At 46.9% G+C, this 14,383-nt stretch overlaps 1 protein-coding gene across 2 annotated transcripts in view; it reads right to left on the bottom strand.

Moving 5' to 3' along the window:
• Positions 1–291: 291 nt before the first annotated feature.
• rad54l2 (RAD54 like 2) overlaps positions 292–14,383 on the bottom strand; it is a 170,865-nt gene continuing 156,773 nt past the window's right edge. For both annotated transcript variants that reach the window (XM_038810813.1, XM_038810812.1), the window contains 7 exons: positions 12,624–12,829; positions 7,280–7,455; positions 5,805–6,001; positions 5,451–5,644; positions 4,482–4,571; positions 2,989–3,081; positions 292–1,449 (listed from right to left, as the gene is read on the bottom strand). In XM_038810813.1, the coding sequence (XP_038666741.1) occupies positions 470–1,449; positions 2,989–3,081; positions 4,482–4,571; positions 5,451–5,644; positions 5,805–6,001; positions 7,280–7,455; positions 12,624–12,829 (1,936 nt within the window). In that variant the 3' untranslated portion in view covers positions 292–469. The remainder of the gene's footprint in view (positions 1,450–2,988; positions 3,082–4,481; positions 4,572–5,450; positions 5,645–5,804; positions 6,002–7,279; positions 7,456–12,623; positions 12,830–14,383) is intronic.

The raw sequence follows: 14,383 nt of genomic DNA, 5'->3' as shown, positions 1-14,383 counted from the left end.
AGTCCTGCTTGTTATGCACACCAGCTCTTACCAAAACACAAAAAAAATGACAAATGTGTATCAGTCAAATTTTATGTGACACAGCTCCTTCAAACATCTTTGAGACACACAGCCCCTTAAAACTATTTTCCTTGCCACTGCTTCTTGAGAAGCTCTGCCCTGGCTCCCCCCCCCCCCCCCCCCAACCAAAGACAGGAAACAGCTGTACTTCTCTGCTCAACTTAAGTCACATCTTTGCTAAATTCTTAAACAAAGGCAAAAGACTCCTTCCAGGCAAGAAACAAAAAAAAATCCAGCAGAAAGTTTTATTTAAAAAAGATGAAAAAAAAACACTTGGCCAATAATTTAAAAAAATGTAAAAAAGACAACATTTACAATGGTAGTCTTCGGTCATAAAATTCGGGTGAGTGACACGTTTATTTATTTATTTAAAAAGATTTGGATAACAGCCCTGTCCCTTACGAGTTGGTCACCCCGGGTTACTGCTCGTGACCTCGATGACGTCGTCATCCGAACTGCCAGCAGTGTCCAACCCTGTGGGCACATCCATCTGAGGGGCCGTGGTGCCAAGGAGCTCCGGAGCTGCGTAGCCAGACGATGACGCCGATGATGGTGTAAAGACTCTGCTAGCTTGTCCCACACCAGCTGGCAGGCTGTTAGTGAGCAGGGGAACCGGGTATGGGGCGAACATCCGGGGCTCATTCAGCAGAGACTGGGCGAAGGGGTGATGCAGGCCGGGAAGTAGGCCCGTGGGAAGTGTCGAGGTTGGATTAAGCATGAAGGGCGCCGCGGCACCAGTCGCTGAGGTAGGGACGGCGGGCCCAGCGGTGCTAGCAGCAAGTCGCGGGTCAGTAGTCATGGGGTACATCAGTCGCGGGTCCCCCAGCAAGCCAGGCAGTGTGTAGTAGGGGCTCCCCGCACTGTACAAGGGGTTTAAGAGAGTTGGGCAATTACCTGCCAGCCCAGACATCTCAGGGCTCAAGCCGACGGACGATAGGTTAAAGCCAGCAGGGAGGGAGTAGTTCTGCGCTGACATTGAGTGTCTTTGCTTCCGGGCATGGTCCTCAAAGGACGGAGAAGAATTCTTTCGTTTGCCGCCTCTGACGTCCATTCCAAATGCACCAGAGGTCCAGTCCACATAGCGACTTGCCGTTGGCACATTCAAGGCAGCAGTGCGAGACGTGGCAGAGCTGTTGATGCCCAGGAGTTGTTCGGACGACTGAGCCTGCCTCAGTTTGCCATGGTCTCCCTGTGCATTGCCGATAGTCCCTGGCCGGTCGCTGGATTCTCTGGCCGCTGCTGCCTCGGCATAACGTTGGAGCTCACTTATTATCTCCGGACTATCTGGTGAAAGGGGCCGTGCAATCTCTTCTGGGGAAAGGCCCTTCTGTGCCTGGTCAGGGGAGGCGGAACTGTGACTCCCGTGATTAAGAGAATCGCCTTGTGAACCTTCAAAAAAAAAAATTAACAAACTCAAGTTAAAACTACTGGGAGATCAAGTCAATTGCTGCCCTTCAATATCTTCAGACAACCTTCCCCTTATGCCCTTTAGGCTACATCCAGGGTAGTTTTTTTAGCCAATCCTTCACTCGCCTCCAATCGCTCCACTTTTCTTTAATCTCCGACTTTGCTCCCTTAGAGTTGGCCTCTACCCTCTTCCCAATTCCCAGTGTGTTGAATTAAAAATAAACACTTAAACATTCCTTAGTAGCCTTGCTCCACCTACCCTTCCAACCTCCAAGTCCCAGACATCAATCTTCCCATCGTAGGACTGCTCTTTCCAATTATCTTCAACTTAACCGATGTCCTGGCCAATATCCACTTGCCAACCAGCACAACATTTCATCATTAATCCCACAGCGGTTTGTGGGACCTTACTGTCCACAAATTTGCTCCCTTTTTCTTTATTCTTTCATGGGATGTGGGCATCTCTGGCTGGGCCAGCAATAGTTCCGAATCGCTCGAGCTGAGTGGCGGTTCAGAGGGCAGTTACGAGTCAACCACATTGCTGTGGGTCTGGAGTCACATGTAGGTCAGACTAGATAAAGATGGCAGATTTCCTTCATGGAGGTGATGTGAACCAGATGGGTTTTTATGACAAATCAATGATAGTTTCATTGTCACCATTACTAAGACAAGCTTCATATTCCAGATTTATTAAATTTAAATTCCACCAGTGGGATTTGAATGTCCGAGAGCATTAGCCTGGTCCTCTGGATTACTAGTTAGTGACATTATCAGTATGTCACCACCTTCCCTAATGTCTATAATGTTTCCTACATTACAACAGAAACTATACTTAAAACTATTTCATTGACTGTGAAGCGTTGTAGGTAATCCGGAGATAAAACAATCACCAGTGTATTGAATTCAAATCTCTACTTCACTCTTTCCCAAGACTCGGAAAGCTGTGGAACTCTCCACTTCCCCCATTCTTCCTTTCCTCTTGCTGCCTACAGGCTTTTAAAACTGACGATTGAGGGGCCACCAATCACTTATACTTGGATTAAGTGGTCTGTTCTTCAGCACTTTGGCCCTTTTGGACTTTTCAATCTGAACTATTCAGTCAGATTTCTTCTGAGCGGTTTAATTACAAAAAGTTACACTAATCAAGACCCACCATTCAGGAGAGAAAAATTCTCTCTCCCCAGCACTCATTTTATAAACATTTTCTCATCATGCAGCCCGAGGTGCATTGCACCTCCCTCCCCCTCCCCGGTCAAGTGGGTAACTAATCAGTCCTCTGCCCTCAGTCTAATGTCATCCTTTAACAGGACTGCTTTCCTCCCTGATGTTACTCCCATTTATTAGGAAAGACTTGTCCCAAAGTATCAGCCTATACTGTAATCGGGTTCTTCCACATGCATGCTGTGAGGGGCTTTATCCAGGTGTTGTCTATCAGATCATTATTAAATGTTTTCCTTTCTCTTCTTTGCTTGGTAGTCAGTGGATAGGCAACTAAGGAAAGGTGAAACCAAAAGATCTCACCCGATGCAGCTGCATGGTTTCCATCAGTCACTTTTGGTTTGTTACCCATTCGTACGGCAAAGATCCTTCCATCACATGTCCGGATATACATTCCTAAAAGACAGGCGCATGGCATTTTATTAAGCAAACAAAATGTAATAAATCAGTTAGTAGTGCTCCTGCGAAAGTGGGTAAAATTCAGTCCGACATGTTCAGGGAAGTACAAAGGTAGAACAGTACAAAGCACTGGCAGAGGTGAGGGGTGGGATTCTCCGATCCGCACCCCCCCCCCCCCCCGGTCAGAGAATACCCAGGGGCGGGGTGAATCCCGCCCCGCCACTCCGATGCCAGCTGCTGTATTCTCTGGCGCCGGTTATCGGGCAGAAGCGGGGTTTACGCCGTGCTGGTCGGGGGCCGTTGGCAGCGCCACACCCCCCCCCCCCCCCCACCAATTCTCCGGGCCCCAATGGGCCGAGCGGCCGTCGTTTCCTGGCCAGTCCTGCCAGTGTGAAATGGACATGGTTCATCACGGCGGGACCTGACTTGTAGGTCGGCTAGGTGAGTCCTTGTGGCGGCGCGGGGGGATCCAGCCTCGAGGGGGTGCCCCCCACGGTGGCCTGGCCCACGATCGGGGCCCACCGATCTGTGGGCAGACCTGTGCCGTGGGGGCACTCTTTCCTTCTGCGCCGGCCTCTGTAGGGCTCCGCCATGGCCGGCACGGAGAAGAACGCCCCTGCTCATACGCAGGAAACACGCCGGCCGGTCTGCGCATGCGCGGAACCAGACCGGCGGTTCTGCGCATGCGCCAAACTCGCATGCCCTTCGCCGCCAGTTGGCACGGCACCAACCCCTTCAGTGCTGGCCTAGCCCCCAGAAGTCCGGTTCTGCAGTAGAGTTGTTCTTCCAATTGGCAACTGCTTAACACAATGGAAACCATGAGCTCACCATACAGGGGGTGGCAAGTGTAGAGTATTGCAATATCCCCAAGTGCCTTCATGCAGGCCTCAGCAGGAAGTTAGTAAGATTGCATTAATATAAGGTATCTAATTTAAATCTGCATTCTTGAAAATCTATTAAAGGAAACATGGCATCGCTCAATGAACAGGGAGCATCGGGACTTGGTGTCTTTTGGTTGCATGGTTCAATTAAGGTGTGGAGATCAAATGATTGCGCAGGTGAAGATTCTACCTTTCTAAATGGGAAGTTACTTTTCAACTCAACAGCCATCCCCAAACACTGGCTGTAATTGGGAGGAACAGAGAAAGGGAGAAGTTGGGGGGGGGGGGGGGGGGGGGGGGGGGGGGGGGGAGAATGGAGGACAAAGTAGCAATCACACCCTTGGCTACGAAAGTTGGAGATTCACTACATTTGTAGCCGCTGGGTTGGGATAGCACTCTGACGTGCGAGTTTACAACTTTGTAGCTTAAAAGCTTTATTGATGAGGGAAGGCATGGAGAGGAGAATTGAGCAATTGAGTATTTTTAACTCATGAAATGACAGCTATTATAAGCTACCTTTTGTTCCCCTGATAACATGGATGCTTTCCCCAGCATTGATCCTCGCTTGGACATCAGTTGATGTATTGGTTCCAGGAATAACAATATCTGCAAAGGGAAGCAGTAGGAAGGGGTCAATAAAATACTTCAACCAACCACACATAAATCTATAAACAGCACGGGAACCATTGCTTAGAATGGAATGGAAAATGCAATACACTACAAGAGCTTGAGGAACAGAGAAGCTTCAAAGGTGTATTTTCAGGATCTCTGTAGGCATTAATGTTTGTCCATCAGGAACATAGTTACGCCTGTCATTCTTCCCTTTGCTTCCTCAGCTGCCGCGGTCTCCTCTCCTCCCCCACAACAAAACATCAGGCCCAATGTTTGCCCCATGAGGCAAGGCTAAAGTTACTGCTTTCCAGCTAAGTTGAGAAAGGAGAGTCTAGGAGTTGGGAAAGTTTTCATTTGATTTTGTTGGAGGTGGGGAGGAGCGCCTCTTTCCTCACCCAGAATAGTGAATCTACTGTCCGCTTTAAGGAAAGGGATTTGGGGTGGAGGCAGGATATATTTTCTCTCTTCTGAGCTGAGATACTGTTTCCGACCTCCTGCCAACTTGTGGGGAATGAATGGAGAGTTTTGTCAGAAGAGTCTCTGCCTTCCCCTTCAGGCAGTGTGACATTCACATCCCATCTCAGAAGAATTTGGCATCTTAGGGGCATCTAGACAAATAAATGAATAGGATGGGAATAGAAGGATATGGACTCCATAAGTGCATACGGTTTTACTTTAGTCAGGTACCATGGTCGGCGCAGGCTTGGAGGGCTGAAGGGCCTGTTCCTGTGCTGTATTGTTCTTCGAATTCCTCCAGACTTACTGTTGCGAGTATTGCTAAGGAGGAATTCCCCTCCACCCACCTATTACTGGATCATGGCAATGGAAGAATGGGCTGCCTTGTGCCCTTAGTTTGGAATGCCAAGTGCCTACCTGTGGTAGTGACTATTTTCTGTACCACGACACCAGCCCGTTGTAGGTGACCGACAGGGAACACGGGACCAAATCCTGAACCGGGCATTGCCATGCCACCTGGAACCTGCCGAGGCATCATTGGAATTGGTGTTGACTGTAAAGGGCGAACACTAGCCACTGGCTTCTCATCCAGCCCCTTGATCGGTCCCCTCCTGCGGGAAACAATTGCACCATTAAATATTTGCAGCAAATAACTTTACAAGAGCCAACAATGTGCTGCAAAAGCAACAAAAAGAATTTAAATGGACTTGTTTTCCTCATTTTGCAATGCCTCAGGAAGAAAACACACACACACACACACTGTTTACATACCAATGCCGCTGGCTAAAGATGGGGATGTTGGTAAGGCTCTGGTCACTGGCTGGGTAATACTGGGCATAAGATGGCCGTGTGTAAGGGACTGACGCCCGCTTTTCGTCCTCATAACTCTTCTTTGCTGCTTTTTTCTCCGCCTTGGTCAGCTTGTACTCCTTGCGATCCATCAACAGTGACTCATGCTGGAAAGGTTGCTGCAGAAAGAGGAGCCAGTTAATTTCTCAAGGAAAGGAAACCTAATGATAAGGAATATCAAAAAACCCTGGGTGACAAAGTTGGTTGGTTGTGGTACTGAACCTCAGGTGAGGAAGGACCCAGCTTTAAAACGGAAACGGAGTCGATCTATGGTTATTTGCATGTGGAAACATGGGAACAAAGCAGTAGTCGGTCATTCAGCCCTTTGAGCCTGTCGCACTATCTATTGGATCACTGCTGATCCGTACCTGCCGTTGTTCCATGTCACTTGAAATGTTGAGCTAACACAAATAGACTGTTTTTAGTTTTAAAGTTCCAATTGACCCCCAGAATCCACAGTCTTTTTCGGAGGCAGGGGAAAGATGTTCCATTTTTGCACAGTGCTGTGTAAATGTTCAACTGTCAGAATCCTGATTCCTTGGCATCTCCCTGGCATAATGCAGAAACCAATTCATAGAATTTACAGGGCAAGTGGCCATTCAGCCCACTGGGTCTGCACCGGCCCTTGGATAGAGCACCCCATTTAAACCCACACTTCCAACCTAACCCCATAACCCATTAACCCCACCCAACCTTTTTGGACAGTAAGGGCAATTTAGCATGCCCAATTCACTTAACCTGCACATCTTTGGATTGTGGGAGGAAACCGGAGCACCCGGAGAAACCCACGCAGACATGGGGAGAACATGCAGACTCCGCACAGACAGTGATCCAAGCCAGGAATCGAACCTGTGACCCTGGAGCTGTGAAGCAACTGTGCTAACCACTGTGTTACCGTGCTCCTAATTGCTAACCCCCGTTGAATACATTTAAGGTTTGGATAGAGTGGGGAAGAGCATATCTAGAGGCCATCAATATAGGGATAGTTACCAATGGTCCAAGAGGGAATGCAGAAGAAATCCCTACCTAAAGTGGCGATAATGTGGAACTCGCTACCAGAGTGGTTGAAGCAAACAGTATAGAGGTATTTGAGAGAAAACCAGCCAATTTGAGGGAAAAGTGAATAGAGGGTTATGATGGTAAATTTAGTTGAGGAAAAATGGGAGGAGGCTCAAGTGGAGCATAAACACTGGCATGGGCTGGTTAGGCCGAATGGCCTGTTTCTGCACTGTATATCCAATGTAAAGTCAGCGAACTCCACTCCAGACCAGGGATCGAGTCCTCTAGGCTGCATGGCTCAGTCACACTGAGCATGTAACCAGACAGTCATTCAATAACAGGGAAAAGGGCCATGAACTTGCACTTCCGACTTCTGTGCTGAACACGGAAAGTTATACCTTGGTGACAAGCTGTTTATGTTTGGCGCATGCTCTGAGAATCACTTCATCGCACATTTTCTCTGGCTCAAGACCGGTATCTGATGAAACAGGCTCTTCTTCCACAAAATGCAGGAGCGACTCAACTTCTTTCCGGGTGAAATTCAGCACTGGGTTTAGATCATCAATAACACGATCTGTGGGACACAGATGAACAAGCAATCAAGTTAACTTATTTCTTGGTGTTGATATATCTTCCCCTCCCAATTATTTGAGTAACTGCAGACCAGCACCTTGGCTGGAGATAGCAACAGGCTCAGTGAACTTGGGACATAACTACTTGACCCAATAATTCAGCAGCCATGCATCAAACACAACTAAAGGAAAGAGAAAAGAAATTTGGATCTATTTTGAACTTTTCACAACCTCAATGTCCAAAAATACTTTATGGGAAATGAAGCATTTTGAAATGTAGTTGCGGCTGTAATTTCGGTAACATGGCAGGCAATCTGTGCATAGCAAGCTCCCACAAACAGAAATGGAATAAATGCAAGATAGTCCATTTTAACAATGTGGGTTGAGGGATAAATACTGGCCACGACACCAGGCGGACTCCCCTGCTCTATTTCAAAATAGTACCATGGGATCTTTTACATCTACTAGAGAGGGAAGGACCTTAGCTTGTTTCATCTGAAAGACAGTACCTCAGACAATACAGCGATCCCTCTGCACAAAGATGGTAAACATTCCATAAACCATGAAACGGAACACACAAATCAGGTGGAAGGAGTTAAATTCTCTCGCAGGAGGGGCTAGCAAATGGGTGGGAGTTCGGGGGAAGAGGTTGCTCCCTGTTGGAGCAGTTTCTATGGTCCAATGAGCCTAGTACTTTTGCTTAGTTGAGGGATGGGTTTGGTTAGGAGGGGGTATCGTTCTCTGGAATGTGAGCAATATGGATGTTTGGGTGGGGTTTGGTTCTGGGTGCTGGGGGCGGTGGAGAGAAGAATCATAAAAGAGGGTTAAGGTTTCTGACAGTGACCATTGGATTGTATTTGTTTATTGTTTGGGTTGATTTGGTGGCCACCTTGGGGCCTACATCCTCTGGGCAGGCACTTAATAATCCTTTACGGTGGAAATGGCTGACATCGGGTTAAGGATGGGAGACCCCCAATTCGGTTGGTCACCTGGAACATAAGGGTATTGGGGGCCCAGTAAAAAGATTAAGAGTGTTCTCTCACCTCTAGAATATGAAGGCTGATATGGTGTGTTTGCAGGAGATTAATCTGTGGGTGAGGGATCAGATGAGATTGCGGAAAGGGCAGGTGAGCCAGGTCTTTCACTTGGGCTTTGACTGCGGGGTGCCGGGGCGGCAATTTTAATCAATAAATGGGTACGTTTCTTGGTGGACAAGGGTGGTGGACACATACGGTAGGTACATGATGGTTACAGGGTCTTTGGCAGGTAGGTTGGTGATATTAATTAATGTATATACCCCATATTGTGATGATACAGCATTTATTAGGAAATTGCTGGCTTCCATTCCAGATTTGGATACACACCAACTGATTTTGGGGAGGGGGATTTAACTTGGACTGTTCCAAGCTGAAATCATTGCCGCTCTCAAAGGTGGCGAAGCTGCTGTTGGCGTGTATGTAACAGGTGGGGAGGATTTTGCACCTCAGGGATAAGGAATTCTCATACCAACCTCCCCGAACAGGTGCCGGATTGTGGTGACTCGGGGCTTTTCACAGTAACTTCATTGAAGCCTATTTTCCTCCCTAAAGTTGTGTTTGGGAGCGCCAATAGGTTGATTTCATTGTTCATATGGACAGCGAAGACTCCACAAAGATCCATTGCATGGTTCTTCAGAGGGATAGGCAGTCTGAGGCCTAGCAATGCCAAATTTGCTTTATTATTGTTGGGCAGCCAATGCTGAGGGTGTTGGGTGGGGTGGTGTGGTGTGGTGACTCCGATTCCTTATGGGGCAGATAGAGGTGAGGTCTTGTAGGGGGTCTAGCCTGGGTACACTGCTAACAGCCTCGCTTCAGTTTTCTCTGGCTAGGTACTCCTCAAACCCGGTAGTTGTATTTAGTTTGAGGATTTGGGGACAATTTAGGCAGCATGAGCCGTGTCGAGGCTGCCCCTATCTGTGCCAATCATTCATTCGAGCCATCAAGATTGGACGCAACATTGGGGGTGTGGAGGAATTGACGATGAAGTTTGAGCTGGGGGGTCGAATTCGTTCAGGTATCTCCAGATGAGGAATTTTGTGTGGGTGACCGTCCGAACTTTTCCTGAGGCATCGTGGGCATCTTTGGTGGAAAGGATACTCACTAGCAGGGTAGCAAATCTGGTATTTATGGGCGAATTGTGTCTGAGGACTTGGATTTGGCAGATGCAGTGAAGGTGAGTGGGAGAAGGAGTAGTATATGATGAGTGGTGGAGGTCCTTCACAGGGTGAACTCCATGTCTTCATGTGCATGGCTTGGTCCAATCAAGCTTAAGGTGGTGTACAGGGAGCACTTCACCAAAACTAGGATGAGTGTTTTTCCCCCCTGAGATACAAGACAAGAACGAGCGGTATTCCCGGGGACCGGCCAATCACACACATGTTCTGGCCTTGCCCCGAAATGGTAAGCTTTTGGGTCTCCTTCTTCAACATGTTGGCGATTCTCAATCTCGAGCTGGAGCCTTGCCCTTTGGTGATCATTTTTGGGGTGTTGGACTTGCCGGGATTGCAAATGGGAGTGAAAGCAGACGTCCTTGCCTTCGCCTCGCTGATTGCCCAGAAGCAGGTTCGGCTGGGGTAGAGGTCCTCTTCCCCACCCAGCGCCTCGGTATGGTTGGGGGGACCTAATGGAATTCTTGTACCTGGAGAAAGCCACGTCAGGGGGTCGGTTGAAGGGTTCTATTTACTTTAATGAGTTTTTGTTATGTGGGCTTTGTGCATCATCCACTGTGGGGAAAAATGGGTTTTGTTGTAAAATTTATTGTAAAAATGGAAAATCTTTAATTAAAATATATATTTTAAAAATTCCCTCACAGCTTTGAGATTATCGGGGCAGCACGTGGCACAGTGGTTAGCATTGCTGCCTATGGCGCTGAGGACCCAGGTTCGAATCCCAGCCCTGGGTCACTGTCCGTGTGGAGTTTGCACGTTCTCCCCGTGCCTGCATGGGTTTCACCCCCACAACCCAAAGATGTGCAGGTTAGGTGGATTGGCCACGCTAAATTGCCCCTTAATTGTAAAAAAAATAATAATTGGGTACGCTAAATTTATTTTAAAAAAGCTTCGAGATTATCTTTGTGATCCTGGCCGCTAAATGACTCATCACCTCCATTAAAACTAACAGGGTAGTCCCAAGTCCAAGCCTGACTGTCGTAGTGTGACACATTCTTTAGCCTCTGTACTAAAAGAAAAGCAGTGCGATACTTGGAATTCATTCTTTCAATCAGTTGCTTGGCCTTCATTAAGTCAAAAGTGCAACTTGAGAATCTCTGTTTGAGCATGCCTGGGAAGTCATGTGGCCTGGGAAGAGTCTCACTGATTCAAGTTACGGACATCCATGTGGTGGCAGGAATCTTACCCACCCGCGACTGTCTCTACAAGAGCACGATGCTGACACTGTGCATCTTAAATTAAAATGCTCCATTTCCCTCATTTGAAGATCACAACATTCTCAGAAAAAAAACCACCAGGAGAAAACTGATGCAATGGAACCGATCAGAATTCTGAATGGCTATGTTTACTTATTTTGCAATCTTACCTTTATGCCACCATCAGCACCGTTCGTCCGTAACACTGCCATTAATAAATACTTCCTTTGTCTTGCGCCCAAAACATCTGTCCAATCTCTCCTAGCTTCCATTTATCCCCAACCTCCTATTTTGCTCCACCTGATTTTATACAGTATAAAATCCATTTCATTCCTCCCTCTCTTTCGGATTAAAGAGTCATCTGAATTTGAAACGTTAACTCTGTTTCTCTTGCTGCAGATGCTGTCAGACATGCGGATCTTTTCCAGGATTTTATTTTTATAACACTCTGGGAATTCCTCTTGCACATGCACATGAAGGCATCATTAGTTGCAGAATGTGAGATATATTTTAAGTGTAAAGTGTCTTGTAACACATCTTATCATTTGCAACTAGGCAGACAACGCAAATTAAGTTCGGAGGTGCAAACTGAAACAAACTGTGAATAATTAAAACAACCATGTTAGGATAGGTGTGTTCCTTTGTCAGCCATTATTATAGTTATCTCCCGAATATGGGTCCACCCCTTTACCCTCTTTTTCATAGGGTTCAATAAGGCATTCAACACCATCAGCAGAGCAGTGCTCAATAAGATAGTGTGGAAAATTGGCTGTCCACCAAAGCTCCACAGTCTCAGCCTTCTGTGACAACATGTACTCCATCCACTGTACAGTTTGATGGCTTCACTTCTGACAGTTTCAGAGTGAAGAATGGAGTGAAACAGGGCTCGTGTTAATATCCACTTGCCATCTTCTTCTCCATTCTCCTGACATATGCCTTCCCTGCAGATGTGGAAGGAGTCTGTTTGCACAACAGAGTGGAGCAACCTAGGCTAGTGAGTGGGCTGCATGAGCGGCCCTCCTTCATCTCAGTGTGCCGCACGATTGAAATCTGGCTTGTTCACCAACTATACATTTAATACACACTAAATCTTTTGAAACAAGTTATAGAAAATGCTTAATCATTCAAATATTAATAGAACTGTCATCAACCAAAAACAAAATATCTATGCTCAATTGGACACAGAGGGACCACACGTCTCTGTTGTGAGCAACCAGCACACACCTCACTTCACTTGCCTTTGCTTTACGTGTCCATCACTTGTCATACCATCAGGAAAGAAGCTGCATGGATGGACAGTATGGGCTGTCCTCCCTCATGTTTGTTTGTAAATTGTTCTACTTGACTATAAGCAAAGTCGCCATAGTCCCAGATGAATATAGGCTGCTTTTCCCTTTGAGGGGGGAGAGCTGACTGGTGGTGATTTAACCTGTGGATCACAATACCTCAGGCGAGGGGCACAGCTGAGAAGGTGAGACCTTCATGAATAACCTCAGCTGGTACGGAAATTGAACCCTTGCTCTGCATCACAAACCAGCTGCATGGGAGCACCATCAGATGGTACTATCGAGATCCCAACTTTAAAACTATTCAACGGGCATTACCCTCAGATAACACAAACGTAAAGTGGATGTTGGAAAGCCACAATAAAAACAGAAACTCCCAGCAAGTCTATCAAGCAGCTTTGGCAGAGACACACACAAGTAACATTTCAGGTTCACGACCTTCATCAGAACAAATATCTACTTTGTAAACCCAGCACACTTACCAGACATGCCCTGCTTTGAGATCTGCCGATCATAGATCTTCTTCTCCAGTGTGTAGTCAGACACCAGTCGATAGATGTAACAAGGCTTCTTTTGACCATAGCGATACACACGACACACTGCCTGAGCATCGTGACAGGGGTTCCAGGACGCGTCGAACACCACCACCCGATTGGCCCCGACCAGATTGATTCCCAAGCAGCCAGCTCTGCAGAGGAATGAAGCACAACCAGTCAGCTGAGTAGGTCTGGCAACTTTGGGACAAGATCCTGACAGATTAATTCAAGAGGTTGAGGTTTGTGATGCCAAGTTTAGCTTATAAAAGCTTGTTGAGTGGATGAAGGAAGGGAAATCTGAGGCGTTCCACAGTGCTCTCCACTTACAAAATACCACCATACTACATGATATCTAAAGCAACAGATTGTGCTATGACTTGGGGTTTTACCTTGGTAACTGACCCCCCTCCCAGGACCATAAAATCATAGAATGGTGGAAAGCAGAAAATAAATCAGTTTGTGCTGGTTGTCGACAAGAGCAAAACAGCAAGTTTCCAGTCCTCAACCCTCCCCTCGTAGCCTGGTGCATTCCCTCTCTTTAGGCACTTTCCAAATTCTGCTTTGAAAGTTACGATTGAATCTGCCTCCACCACTCTCAGACCGCAAGTTCCAGATCCTATCCACTTGCAACCTGAAAAAAGTCACCAGTGGTTCTTTTGCTGTTCACCTCGAATTGGTGCCTTCTGCTTCTGGGCACTTCTGCCAATGGGAACAGTTTCTCTCGACTCTGTTCAGATGCCGCATGATTTTGTACATGTGTATCAAATCTCTCAACCTTCTCTTCTCTAAGGCCAACCCACAACTTCTCCAGTCTGTTCACCTCACTGAACTCCTTCATCCCTGGAACCATCTTCATGAATCTTTTCTGCATCTTCTTCAAAGCCTTCACATTCTCCCTCATGTGCGGTGCCCAGAATTGAACATAATACTCAAGGTGAGAACGATCCAGTGTTTTTTTTTAAAGTTAGAGTACCCAATGATTTTTTTTCAAATTAAGGGGCAATTTAGCATAGCCAATCCACCTAACCTGCACATCTTTGGGTTGTGGGGATGAAACCCATGTAGGCATGGGGAGAACGTGCTAACTCCACATGGACAGTGACCCAGGGCTGGGATTTGAACCCGGGTCCTCAGTGCTGCAGTCCCAGTGCTATCCGCTGCGCCACATGTCGCCCGTGATCCAGTGTTTTATAAAGGTTCATCGTAACTCCCCTGCTTTTTTACTCTACGCCTGTATTTATAAAAAGCCCAGGACCTTGAATATTTTTAAAACTACTTTCTTGACCTGCCCCGCCACCTTCAACGATGTGTGCACTTATACCCCTAGGTCTCTCTGGCTTTTTTCTCCCCAACCCCCACTTTAGAATTACACTCCCTAGTTTATTTTTCTCTCCAAAATGTAACATATCACACCTCTCTGCATTGAATTGTGTGTGCCTTCTGCCTGTCCATTCTGCCAGTGTGTCCACGTCCCCTCAAAATCTGTCATTATCTCCTTGTAGTTCAGGTACTTCCAAATTTTGTGTGATTTGTAAATTTTGAAATTGTACCTTGGACACCTAACTCTAGGTCTGCAGCAGTCCTAGAACTCCATCAAATGATCTGGAAAACTCCACCAAATACCATCCTTCAGCCCAAAACAAAAACACCATTCTTCATCATTATTCTTTTTCTAGTCACTTGGACAACTTTGTATCTATGCAGCT

This window comes from Scyliorhinus canicula, chromosome 11, assembly GCF_902713615.1.
Source record: "Scyliorhinus canicula chromosome 11, sScyCan1.1, whole genome shotgun sequence".
In the NCBI taxonomy this organism is placed as follows: domain Eukaryota; kingdom Metazoa; phylum Chordata; class Chondrichthyes; order Carcharhiniformes; family Scyliorhinidae; genus Scyliorhinus; species Scyliorhinus canicula.
The sequence above is the reverse complement of the archived record's forward strand: the minus strand, read 5'-3'. Positions and strand labels throughout refer to the sequence as shown.